This window comes from Lissotriton vulgaris, chromosome 2_2 (assembly GCF_964263255.1).
Source record: "Lissotriton vulgaris chromosome 2_2, aLisVul1.2, whole genome shotgun sequence".
In the NCBI taxonomy this organism is placed as follows: Eukaryota; Metazoa; Chordata; class Amphibia; order Caudata; family Salamandridae; genus Lissotriton; species Lissotriton vulgaris.
In genome coordinates this window covers 193,829,998-193,844,166 of record NC_141688.1, presented here as the reverse complement: position 1 = coordinate 193,844,166, position 14,169 = coordinate 193,829,998, and the positions used below count along the sequence as shown (strand labels likewise).

The following is a 14,169-nucleotide window of genomic DNA, read 5'->3' as shown; positions in this document are numbered from 1 at the left end:
CCCAAATTGATTGAAGTGGTTTTTATTGTGCTACCACCCTGTCGCCATGACGCGTTTCGGCCGGAGACACCCGGCCTTGTTCACTCAACAGCGCATGGGCGGCAGTGTCTCCTTTTTAAAGTGCAAGGTGATACATATTTCAGCGTAGAAATAGAAGACATACTATTTACATGGCACCCAATGACAGCAATAATGCTTTTAAAATTCAAGACGATACTTCTAAGTCTCTTAGAATTCTTTCAAAAATAATACTGTATAGCAGCATAAATTCTTTAAAAAACTCCATATATAACAGCATAAATGCCTGTAAAATCAATTGTTACATGGTGGGTCAAACAATTAATAGCAAATATCCTCCTAAACAGCACCTATATTTCTGTATAATACACACAATGTTTACTTTCTTTGTTTAGAGATATCATTAAACCTCCTGTTAGGGGATGGTCAGGTATGTCTATCCTATTATGCATCATATAGGAAAACAATACCCCTGCTCCACCAACTATTTCTTGCTTATACTATAATAAAGTGACTAAGTGCAAAAAGGAAAAAATGCCCACATTGTTATAAACAATCGAAACCCCTATATAACAATATAATGTGCAAAAAAGTGCAAAGATAAATCTTGTATATTATAATTATAGTCAGTGCAAACAGCTATTGATTATGGAACTATAATATAAATAGACACAAAATCTCATTCTAATAATAGACTTATGTGCTGGTTACCACACGGTCAAAGGAGATTGTAGGAAAGAATAACTCAGTAATCATATAGAAAAGGTCAATAGATTGGTTCCCACTAAATGATATATACCATATAAAAATTGATATAAAATCATTCCAACCTAAAATGCCAATAAATTACCTAAAATCATCCTATTAATTACACATGATATCAAAAAATTGAATACATACAAGTTATGACATATTAATAATTTAGTATCTCAGATGTCAGTGGTTCAGTTCTTATTACAGTTGTATCCCGGCATCCGTGAGACATTTGTAGATCCAAATATAACATTTACACAAATCATTGGACCTACATGGTGAACCCGCCGATCAATGCCCAATCATCAAACACGCAACTATATAGATAAAATAAACATATACGTGCCTAAACACTGGATAAAAATCAGACGGCCAGGTATGTGCAATAGATAGCATAGATGTAAACAGGAGATGCCCTAATCAATTATAGGTATGTGTGCAAATCTTCACAGGTGTTGAGACCCTTAGGATGTTTAGTGTCCAATTCAAATATATAGCTGGTATCTAAACGTCGTAACTTTTTCTCCCTCTTACCACCTCTTTTGTTGAGCCAATGTACACCGACATATTTTCCAAAAGGCCGTCACAAGCAGATATTATCGGTCTTCCCGGTGGCTTTGTTATTGATTTGTGGACCTTTGGCAAAAAATACATTGGGATTGTAGGATTCTCCTTTTTAAGGTACTTGAATTCTTGAAGATTTAGAAGGCCAGTACTTTTCCATGCTAACAACTTACTAAAGAAATTGTCCTGAACCTGTTTACATTTTTGCATGGAACTTTTCCGGTAGCAGTTTGTATCACTCAGCTGTTTTGTGGCCTCTTCTGAATAAAATTCAAGTGACCAAAGCACCACGTTCCCCCCTTTATCTGCTTGTCTCACTACCACACTTTTATTCTCATTGATTTTTAGCATCAACTGATGATATTTACGCTGTTCATTATCAATTTGTGTTTTGTTTGTATTGGTCTCCTTGTAGAGCAGTTTGATCTCATTCACTACTTGCTCGTTAAATAGATCAATGGCATCACGAGGCATCATCTGCGTGAATGTGGACTTTTCCTTGAACATAGTGTCCGGTTTGGCACATGTTTCAAAGCCCGGAGTGAGTAAATCCTGCGTTGCCAGGTCCTCATGTGCAACAATATTTTTCACCCCTGGATCCCATTAATCAGAAATTCCGCCTTCCTGTCCCAGATTGTGCAGGTCCTTAAGGGACCTAAGGTCGGCTGCTTGAAGGCCAACTGCTTCAGTTTCTGGTAATTGTGGCATTATTGATATATTTGCCTTGGTTTGATGGAATTTTTGCAATTTTAATTTTCTAACAAATCTGAATAGGTAAGCTCGGGTGTTTGTATAGTCAAAGTCGGTGGGAGGACAAACTAAGCGAAAGGATTTGCTGTTCTGAAGAACTTAGTTGTAAGTTTGTCAAATTTATAATGGTTGGATTTTGATCCATTATTGCGTCAGTCCCTTCTTGGTTTTCAGTAGTTGAAATTACTGTCTCTTCCTCCATGATCCCCGACCCTTTGTGACTTTTGAATTCCCACTGTTGCTTCCTTTCTCTTGCTGCCCTCCTTCGTTGCCTCCTGGTCTTGGTCCTTCGTTTTTTGACGTTTTTGTCATTAGGGTGTTTCTGGGTCTAAGAGTATCTCTATGACTCATTCTTAGGCAATCCAGTTCTTCTCCTATGGAGGGTTTCACTGCTCCCAGTGTTGGTCTTCTTCTGGAATTCGCCATCTCAGTCTCGCTCTCTACTGCAGAGCTGAGATCAGATGCTGAAGTCGATGATGCTTCTTGCTCATGATTTGATTCCTGTTGTGTTCTATTTCCCTTCAGGGTTTTATTTTTACCGTATTTTCCGGCGTATAAGACGACCCGGCGTATAAGACGACCCGGCGTATAAGACGACCCCCTACTTATCTTGATAAAATGTAGGTTTCGTGTTATACTCGCCGTATAAGACTACCCCCACTTCCAACGCAGTCCACGCAGTCCTGCATAGCCATTTCTTCAAAAAACTCACCGCAAGTGTCAATATTCATTCACTTGTTGCACAGGTGATGCAGTGACTGCCGGTCTGTTTCTGTTACAGGCACTTAGCAGCATTGAATGCCCATGTGAGTCAGGCGGTGGCTGTGAGAGGACATAAGAGGGAGTTGATGCCAATGCTAATGAGTGAGTGCTGTGTAAGTCAGCACCTGTGAGAAGCTGTCAGTGGCTGTAGGAGTCTGCCGGTTTGGTGAGTAGTATACAATACGCCCACAGCTTGAGAGCCAACTGCTGTGCAGGCAATCTGAGGCTGTGAGAACAATTTGCGGCCAATGTGAGGCAAGGGATTGTCAGTGTATGTGAAAGCCACTAAGCACTTCTGGCACATGTGAACAGCACATTAGAAAGAACCAAGGGGCCCTGCCACACTGTATGGAGGCGGCGCAGTGAGAGAGGTTTTAGGCAGTTTTTGTCCTTGTGAAGTCCTGCTGTACCAAAGTCTAGAACAGAGCGGGGATAGACCAGCACTAAGTCCTCTTCTTGCACACACGTCACTTTTTCCTCCTGTAAAGCACTATTTCCTATTGTGAAGCGGTCTGACACCTTCGGGTAAAGTCCGCGCTATATAAAAGCGCATGAATAAATACCCTAAAATTTGGCACCCGGCGTATAAGACGACCCCCGACTTTCCAGAACATTTTATGGGGTCAAAAAGTCGTCTTATACGCCGGAAAATACGGTATACACGTCATATTTCTGCGCAAACGTGAAGATCTGCCATTGGCGTAGTCATCCTTGTCTCTTTGAAACTTGTATGTTTTCCTTTGCTTGATCTTTCCTACCTCTTCATTTAATCTTGTTGTCATTTCATCATGATATTTTTTCTTTAACTGTGTGTCTTCATGTTGTTCAATTTCACCACTGAGATCTTCTATCTTTTGTTGCAGTTCCAATCGATCCTCCTTCGCATATTTTATCAATATTTCTACTAGCTTGCGCGAGGAGTCGAGATTACACTCTGCCCACTCAGCCATCATTGGAGGATTGGGTGTATCGTAACTAGGGGCTAACATGATTCTTAATCTCCTTGGGATTCTCCCCGCATCCAGATATTTTTGCAGGGATTTAGCCTCCCACAACTTGGTAGTTTTCGGTCTCATCAATTTCTCGAGAGTGCGAAAATGGTCCTTTAACCCTTTTGCCGCCGTTGATGTTCCTGCAGCACCTAAGCCTGTAGTTTGCTGCTGCGGTTGAGGAGGATTTCCTCTGCCGCACTTTCCCAGTCCCTGAGCGATGCGGCAGACATGGTGGTAGCACAAAACTTTACAATATAGTAGCAGCTGACAACATAAAAGTTCTGTATTAAATATCCACCGGGACCGGAGTTGCAGCTTGAACCTCCCCGCCTGTGTTTAACAATTGCTTTATAATTGAAGAGTCAATACCTCGGTTATCGGTGTCTGTATCCCGCAAGGGCAGTCACTTGACGCTTCTCACAAGCAGCTCAGCCGAGCCGCTGCCGGCGTTCTCCCGCGATATCCCTCCGGTCACAGGCACCCTCCGCAATCCTCTTTCATTGCGTTGCAAACACAGGGGGCTCCTTGGATTCCTAACCCGGAAACAATACAAAGTCCTTCCGGTAATCCTGCCCGCCGTCTCCAGCAGCCAAAAACGCACAGAAGGAGGAAACCACCAGCCACGGAGCAGTCTTGTGAAGAGGGGGTCTGCTAAGCCGGAGGTCAATCCAGAAACAATTGCAGCACGCTTGCCTCAATCCTCCTATCACACGAAGAAGGCAAGTGCAGACCCAAATTGATTGAAGTGGTTTTTATTGTGCTACCACCCTGTCGCCATGACGCGTTTCGGCTGGAGACACCCGGCCTTGTTCACTCAACAGAGCATGGGCGGCAGTGTCTCCTTTTTAAAGTGCAAGGTGATACATATTTCAGCGTAGAAATAGAAAACATACTATATACATGGCACCCAATGACAGCATATACATATACATATAAAAATCACTCAGTGGTGGGTGTCTCAGTTAGTCATAGTTAGGTAAGCTTTTCTTTAGGAAATGTGTTTTACGTTTTGCTAATTCTTTGGGTGCTCTTTTTTTGCCTTTTTTATGCACGGAAAGTTGTGGGGTGATCCGGCAATTAAAAAAGTAGAGGGGGTCAAAATCGCACGCTCACCATCCATTTTCTCTAGACTTCTTTAAGTAGCATTACCACAAAAACTGCTGAAAGTATTTACACCAAATTAACAGGAAGCCACATCCTGATCCGCAGATTGAGCTTTGTGATTTGGTGTAAATCTGTTCAATAGTTTGATAAATTAAGGGTCAAAAATATTTATATAGCTGGACGGTTGGGTCCGCAGGAGTTTGAGTCTCGCGGAGTGCCAATTTAAAAACCGAGAGTTGTCATCAGCTGCGGCCGTATTGTAGGAGCGGTGGGGTCGCATGGGGGAAATTGACAGACGACAGGGGAAAATGATTTATTTAATTTACCCTTGTGGTCGTCTGTCAAACCACCCCCGACAACCCGGCCCAACCACTCATACCTGCACAGGCTGATCCTGGTTGTGGTTTCCCCTGGGTGCTTTATTCCCCTTTAGGCCATCTTGATCCCGTGTAAGTCAGGAATTAAAAAAAAAAAGTACAAATGATAAGGAAGAAATCAAAAGTAATGGTGTTGAACAACTGCACTACCAAAACCCAGACCTAAAAAACATAGCCAAACCAACCTAGACAATTACTAGATTATTGCTCTTCCAATACCAGCAGTAAAGCATTTGTTAGGACATTAGTTTAGAGATTATCTAGTTGGATGGAGATATTTTCTTGTCTATATTTTAACGAAGCAGGCTTTTGTGTAGGTATGCCTGTGGTTTAATGATTCGGACTGTCATCGCCATTGTAATATGCACTAGTGGACTACTCTCTTACTTTAGACAAAGTTCATAGAGTAAAATTATTATATAAATTAGAGCTCATCAGGGTACCAGTTCAAATACAGATAAGAAGTGAGATTTACACTAACAACTGAGGACACATTAATGGAACTAAGTATAGACCAAGGGTAAAATGCAAAATAAGTGTGAGTCATGGATGTGCCTTTTTAATTCTTGCTATTCATTTTCTATATCTGTGGTCTGAATAAAATCAACTGAAGACCTGACTGTACACCACTTTTCCCAAGATGCAGTGTAAAGCCTTTGCAAGATTAATGTGGATAATATTTGAGTACCTGACAGTACTCTTATCGGGTTACAATGGATGTTGGATACCATTTGCACACATATATCCAATGTAATACTTGTTTAAATTTTAGTAGTTCTACATAGCGCAAAGAGGATCTAATCGGTGACAGAGAACTTTATGAGATGGTTTTACAAAATCATTGTAGGATATAGATGTGACCAAGCCCTCTGTGTAGGGCGAAACGTTATCCTGGCGTGGTGTGCTATAAAATAAAAAAACTCACCTGCACTCTGGGTCTTCCGTGTTCTTGCTTGAAAGTTGGCTGAGGATTGATAGCTGGCGAAGCAGCAGGAGCGCAAGTGGCGAAATATATATATATATACACACACACACATCAACGGGTAAAATATACAATAACAATATTAATAAGTGAATATGGTCCTGTGACTATTAGTTCCCTGCGCCCATGCCCATCACTGTGGGACCTACCTGTGGGTCTTTCCAGTTTTCAAATCAGCTTCCTGGCCTTGTGCTGCATTTCAGTTAGCAAGTTCCAGCCTCTTTGTCATTCTTTTGAACTTGTTTTTCATTTCAGTTGGATTTTCTGACATCTAGAATGCTTTTTGTTTAAACGTCTAAATTTATTAGATGCCCTCACTAAGTAGAATATCCTAATACTGATTCCTAGCCTCTTTTAAGCCGTTCAGGACTTCATTTGCAATGCAGATGAGTTTGAGTTTGAGTAGGGATTTATACAGCGCGTAGCAACCCTCGGGCATCCCAGCGCTAACAAGACCTTGTATTCCAGAGAGGGAGAGGGACAGTAAGAAAGAAGGAGTTTAAGGAAAGAGCCAGGTTTTTAATTGTTTCCGAAAGGTGAGGAGGTTGTGTTCTCTCCTCATGGCCAGTGGGAGGGTGTTCCATAGTTTTGGTGCGTTGTAGGAAAACAGGCGGCCGCCGGATCTAGACTTTCTTATTCCTGGGATGCTGGCAAGGGCGAGAGAGTCCGATATTAGATTTTTGATGGACTGATGGGGTTTCATCAGGGATCTGAGAATTGGGGGGCCTTTGTCGTGCATTATCTTGTGGGAGATGCACAGGGTTTTGAAGGTAATTCGCTCCTTCACTGGGAGCCAGTGAAGGCTCTTGAGAGCTGGTTTCGCCGAGCATCTTGCTTTGGTTTCCGTTAGGATTCTGGCTGCCGCGTTCTGAGCCACCTGCAGTCTCTGAACGACTGATGCCGGGGCTCCCAGGTACAAGACGTTATCATAGTCTATTCTGGAGTTTACCAGCCCCCGCATCAGTAGCTTCCTAGACTGGAAGGGGATCAGGTGGAGAATCCTTCGGGACATACGGATGAGGCCAAAACAGGTACCTGAGGTTTTTCTGGCCTGGGTTTTAAAATTAAGGTCCTGGTCCAGCCATATGCCAAGACTTTTGACCTCGGTTTTGGGGGTTGGGTGAGTTCCCATGCAAGGTGGCCAGGAGAGGTTTGTGGGGAGCTTGTTCGGATTACCCAGGAGAAGAATCTCCGATTTATCTCCATTTAGTTCAAGTCGAGATTCACACATCCATTGGGAGACCCTTTCTAGACACATGGCCAGGTTGTCTAGGCTAGTGCTTGATTGGTTGATGGAGACCACCAGCTGTGTGTCGTTGGCGTACATTACTGTTTTGATGCCGAAGGGAGTGACAATGTCCGCAAGGGGGGACATATAGACGTTAAAAAGTGTGGGGCTCAGAGAGGAGCCCTGAGGGACCCCACACTGCAGGGGCAGGGCCTTGGATGTGGAGGTGCCATCTGACACTTGGAAGGATCTTTCCTCCAGGAAGGATTTAATCCAGGCAAGGGCAGAGTCGGTGATTCCAACCAGACTTAGCCGGTGGACAAGGATAGCGTGGTCCACCGTGTCGAAGGCGGCGCTCAGGTCGAGGAGGATCACTGCCACTGATCCTTCTGCGTCTATGATGCTTCTCGCCTCTTCGACCACTGCCAGCGGGGCGGTGTCGGTACCTTGCCCCGGTCTGAAACCGGTCTGAGAGTGACGTAGTAGATGATTCGTCTCCAGAAAATTGGAAAGTTGCTGGTTTGCGATACGTTCGGCCACTTTGCTGATCCCAGGGAGGAGCGAGATGGGTCTGAAGTTGGAAGGGTCCGTGGGATGTAGGTGGGGGGTTTTCAGGAGAGCTTTGACAGTAGCTTTCTTCCAGTTGGCCGGAACAGTACCCTTTTTAAAGGAGGCATTAATGAGGTTAGTGATGCCTGGGGCTACCGTGGGGGCTACCAGTTTTAACTTACTGATGGGAGCTGGGTCTGACGGGGAACCACTATTCACAACTTGTAAGGTAGGTAAAAAAAGTCTCCCACCAGGTTTCATTCCAGCTCGTTTGCTTTGCTGCCAAAGACTGCTTAATCAAGGCAAAGGATAGGAGGAATCAGCAAATCTATTATGTGCAGCTGCTAACTTGATCACACCCAACGAACATGAATACGAGTGAGCTCTGTTAAAGGCTTTGTTTACTTCAGCACAGAGTTGGTCACTGATTCAGTGTTCCTCTTTAGTTGACCAAATTTTTCCAGAGCAAATCAATGTCTCCTGAACTTGCACTGTATCCTTGCTTCTTAAACTAAAACTGTGCTGAAGTGCTTTCTTATTTCTTGAATCTCCACTGTTTCAGTGTTATCAGTTTCCCAAGCTAGCACTATTTCAGGGCACCTTACCTTTTATGGCCTTAACCATTTTCAGTAATGACTCCTTCTGTCCATGACTTCATTTATCTGCTTGCTTAGCTCCTGGTATGCAGTCATCCTCTCAACGATGCCCTAATACCCAATTCCTTGCGTGCGGTTTGCTAACTTTCTGCCAATGTTTTGTTTTCCTTTATCCTATTAAGCACTATTTCAATCTAGTTCCTGCTCTACTGTAGCTGTGTTTAGTTTCTGCATGCGTGCTGTTACGGCCTTGTGTGCTCGCGTGTGACTGTCAGGATTTGTAGGCACACCTGCTAACCTAGAGGTTTCTCGTCCAGTGAGTATTGTCTTTATGTTACCTTTTTAGGTCTCACCTAGCAAACGCAGCGCATGTGCTGCTTCGCCTTGGAGAGACTATTATTTTCGGTTTTGCTAGTGATGGGAGACAAACCATGTGCTTACCTGGACAGGCGATGTTCACACGCATGGCGTCTCCTCTCTGCTTCGGGCTAGCGGCCGACAGCTGATGTGCATGCGCACTGCACAGCGTCTCTTGTGCTCGCTGGCTTGTTTTCACAGCGTGGGACAACTGTAATGGAGCCCTCGTGTCTTCTGTTCAAAATGTGAGGTTTGCAATGCCACCCGCGCGTCTTCTTTTTAAAATGCATCCAAGATGTATGTAGATCACAGAGGATGTATTTTATTCATTGTTATGCTTTTATAAACGTTTTCTCAGCAAGTTTTTCTGTTCTTTACCTACACAGGGGTGTAGAAAAAATGTGCTCTTACTGGTGGCAATGGGCTAGATGGAGTTTTACTCACACAATCTGCCGACAGTGGGAGCAGTTACCTTGGAAACAAGGTTAACATACACCAGAGGGGAGGAGTGAGGGTTTAGCAGGACATTCAAAATCAAAACGTGACAGAGCAGCAGATGTTCATATGTTCTGACTGAGGTGAAAGATGTTCTCTGAAGAAGTCTGAATGATTTTAGGATCTTTACTGGACAATCCGGCCTGTTTCTGGGTTTAATGGGGATTTCTTCACGTGTGTGTGCAGTGGCAGCCCGCTTTCACGCCCATGACTGCACAATTTCCAATGTCGGGGGTCGGGCAGTGCAGGCCAGCAATACAGTGTGCCTGACGCTGAATCTGGAACCCATCCTTTATGCGGCTAGTCTTTGGACAGGAAACCAACCCTTTAATTGCACATACACGGTTTCTTCCAGACACTCGGATAAGGGAAATTGTAAAACGTTATCTTTGGTTACCAGATAGATGAATTTCCGTGGTACTCCATTTGTCACTCCACATAACTTAGATGCGTGGATCTGTATCCGAGCGGCTTCCTGATTTACAAAAGTACTTTACGGCTCCGAAAGTTGCATGGAAAGTGATGCCTCCTAAAACAAGCATTTGCAATGCAATAGGTCTCGGATTTACGCAAGTTTAACCCCTTGTATGCTGATGACGATACCAAGCCGTCATGCACTACAGTGCTCGTGTGCTGATGACGGCTTGGTATCGTCATGGCCCGCCCCTGTTCCTTTGTTTACCGCACAGCGGCGGAAACGGGCCAGCAGCAAAGGGGTTAAACTATTGGCATTGTAAACAGCAATGCCTTTTATTTATGTTTTAAAATCAAAAACAATAATAAAAGGCTTTGTCATTTACAATGTCAATAGCTCAAATTCGCGTAAATGCGAGACCTATTGCATTTCAAATGCTTGTTTACCATACTCATTGTTGTCAGCTTAACAGACCTGCTTTGCATTTATATACATGTGGATATTCTGCAGATAGTATCTGTAACATAATCTGTAGGTGTGTAATTTCAGTCTTACTGTTTGAGAATGCTTTACTCCACGTATCCTTTACTCTTAATGTTATCTCTATATCCTGCTCGACCTAGTTGTAAGTTTTTGCTGAAAGGCGTGGTGCATTGCCTGATGAGTGAGTGTTCTATATGAGCTTTAGTTATGTTACCTTGCGCAGAGCTTCCCTATTTGAGCCCTTTTCTCCTTTGACTGTGTGTGAGATCTCATAAACCTCCAGAACAAAATTCTCTCTTTTCTTTACTTTGCTGTAAGTTCCTTGGGAGATCACTGGAGAAGGAACATAGCAATTAAAAATACTAGAAGCAGCAACACAGTTATAAAGTAATGTCTTGTTAATCTTAGCAATAGTTGGAACATGGTATACAAAATAGATAAAAACAAAATAAAAGGGGAGCATGAGGAAGGGATAACCAAAACCACAAGGTTATAGAGAGAGAGAGAGAGAGAAAAAAACCACATGGGTCAATACTTGATCCAATGCCGTAACATTCATGGGATATGGGATGAATAAACAACAGGCAGTTCAGCTCTTTTTTTGATTATTTTGTTAAGATAGTCCTAAAGGCCAGTGAAATTAATTTTCAGACACCAGGGGCACAACGTGAAACTGAGACTGGCATTTTTATTTTTTCAAATCGACTTTTGTTTGCATTGTGTTCAAATAAACGTTCTCACTGGGAAGTGTAAAAACCAGCAACGCGTCAAGGCTGCCTATTACCTGTAAGTGAAGCATGTGCTTTGATACAAGAGCTTGGGCACTTGACCAAGCGTTTCAGGTTTGTGCCTTAAAGGGGAAGGCATGCATGTTGTACACAACTCACAAACAGGCAAAAACTTACTTGGATTGTTCCTCTAAGTGCAGTTTACAAATCGCAGCAAGCTGGGCCATTTTACTTGGTAGGGATGTGGAGTTCTGATCTGTACCTTTTTGAGAAAATAAAAATATGAATATAAAACAAAACTAAAGCTCAAGGCAGTTCAAAAAACATATTTGATTCGATCATGAAATGTAAAATAGTACTATTTCTAAGAGTCCACTACGTTTTTAAGGACAGTTTAGACGAATGACTAACCACGGAGTACTTATATCAACTATTTATAACTAAAGCAGTGTCTTTGTTCTTCTGCCAGTGATATTCCAGAAAAACAGTATTATCCTGTGACAACGCCTCCATGAGTGTACCACATGATCTGGTTAGTCCAACTGGCAGCTAACACCAAAGCTGCCCTTTGGAGCAAGTGTGGCGATTGTAGGATTATAATCTACAATATAACTTCGAACATAACTGTAAGAAATGTCCTTAAACTCACTCAAGGCAGAGGTCTACAAACTTTTTGATGCGGAGACCCCCTTGTCAAACCTTTTAGGCATAAGGACCCCCTTCTGACAAAGGTTTCTAGAAACTGGTACATCTCATCATCGAAAACTATCAACAACAATAAATGCCCCTGTTAGACCTGGCAACTTTTGGCGTGTTTCACCTGTCTTTTTGCTTTCTGACCCCCTAGTTTTGACTATTTTTGCTGGTTTAGTGTCTTTGCGTACTTTCTCACTGCTAATCAGAGTTAAAGTGCAAGTTTTCCTATTGTAAATTGTATTAGGGATTGGTGTTTCAAGGATTGCCATGTTTGGTTTACCAGCAAGTGCCTAGTAAAGTGCCCTGGGGGATCCAGGCCTGTCATTTAAATGCTGCTGGTAGGCCTGCAGTACTGATTGTGCCACTCACCAGAGCAGTCCTGAAAAGGGCTATCAGACCTGCCACTGCAGTGTCTGTGGGCAGTTTGCAACTGCCATGTCGACCTAGCAAGTTAACCCACTTGCCAGGCCCTAAACTTCCCTTTTCTTACATGTAAGTCACCACTAAGGTAAGCCCAAAGTACCCCCGTGCGCAGGGTGCCATGTATATTAAAGGTAGGACATGTACTGGTGTGTGTGACATGTCCTGGTAGTGAATTACAGTGCGTTTCATTATTCATTATGGAAAGGCTATCTGTCCCATAGGATTGAATTGGAGTTTACTTATAAGATCTTATAAACATATCTTCCCATTGGGACAAATAGAGAAATGGGGTTTCGTATCCCTGAACTCAGAATATAAAATGCATCTTTTAGTAAAGATGATTTTTATGTTCTGTGTTTGACAATACCACTTTAAGAATATACGTATTTTCTTGCTTAGCCATCCTGTGTGCCTCTGCTGGGTTTGTGGATTGACTGTCTGGCTTTGGAGTGACAGGGGATGGGCATGTGCATTCTCATCAGACAGCTCTTTGACTGTGCCTGTTTAGGTCACAATAGGACAGAAATTCCAGTGTGAAGCCAGAGGCAGATGTCTTCCTTCTGATTGTGCAATTCTATTTAGGAGATGCTGGAATGAAGTGAAGAACAAGTTACTTACCTCCGGTAACGCTTTTTCTGGTGGATACAGTATCTGCCTGTGGTTTGCTCACCTTGTGAATATCCCCCTGCGTCAGCAACATTCGGAAATTCTTTTGTAGCTCTTCACGCCGACGACATCACAGAAGCACGGCATCACAAAAGCACGGCATCACAGAAGCGCGGCTCCGCTTACGTCACTGACTCCATAATAGGACTCCGTCGGCGTGATGATATCAGTTCTGCCCTTTTTTCCGTGCCCTCGAGGCACACGGACGGACCGACAACAGTAGATATATACACAATGTACAGAATACAAAATAACCAAGGTAACACACACAGTGTGCAAACACTGCTGGAAAGCAATTATAACAATACACCTCCTTTGACAGTAAACGATAACATTGACACTTAACAGGTATACAAGGGTGGACAATGGGGAAATGGGTAGGCCAGTGTGGAGTCCACAGGCAGATACTGTATCCACCAGAAAAAGCGTTACCGAAGGTAAGTAAATTGTTCTTCTGATGGATACATCTGCCAGTGGATTCCTCACCTTGTGAATAGTTTCCCACAGCAGTCCCACTCCCGGAGGAGGGTGTCCGCCCTTCTATACCAAGAAGTCTTGAGGAACGGAACGAGCAAAGTGTCCGTCCCTCCTCACCTCTGCATCTAAACAATAATGCTTTGCGAAAGTGTGGAGGAGGCCCAAGATGCCGCCCTGCAAATGTCCTCCACAAGAACACCCCTAGACAAAGCAGATGTAGATGACTTTGCTCTAGTTGAATGGGCTCTCAAACCTTCTGGAGGTTCCTTACCGGCCAGAGAGTAGCATATCTTGATACACAAGACAATCCATCTTGACAGGGTGTGCTTGTGCACCGCTTCGCCTCTTCGGGCGCCAACGAAACCCACGAAGAGTTGGTCATCAATTCTGAACTCTCTGGTTCTGTCCAGGTAGAAGCTCACCGCCCTCTTAGGGTCCAAACGTTGAAGTCTCTACTCCTCCTTGGAAGGGTGAGGGGGAGGATAGAAGGAAGAGAGGGTAATGGACTGCCCCAGATGGAAGGGAGTTACCACCTTAGGCAGAAAAGCAGCCTTGGTCCTGAGTACCATTCTTTCAGCATGAATGGTCAAGAATGGGGGTTTTGAGCTTAGAGCTCACTTATCCTCCTTGCCGAGGTAATCACTATCAGAAAGACGTTTTAAAAGATAACAACCTCAAGGGACACTTGTGCAAGGGCTCGAAAGGTGAACCCATTAAGAAAGTAAGGACAAGATTCAAGTCCCATTGAGGCACA

The 14,169-nt window shown here is 43.5% G+C and overlaps 1 protein-coding gene across 2 annotated transcripts in view; it reads right to left on the bottom strand.

The window, feature by feature from the left end:
• The window catches only part of E2F8 (E2F transcription factor 8), a 77,035-nt gene that overhangs the window by 25,315 nt on the left and 37,551 nt on the right, over positions 1-14,169 (bottom strand). For both annotated transcript variants that reach the window (XM_086959520.1, XM_086959522.1), the window contains exon 9: positions 11,331-11,415. In XM_086959520.1, the coding sequence (XP_086815646.1) occupies positions 11,331-11,415 (85 nt within the window). The remainder of the gene's footprint in view (positions 1-11,330; positions 11,416-14,169) is intronic.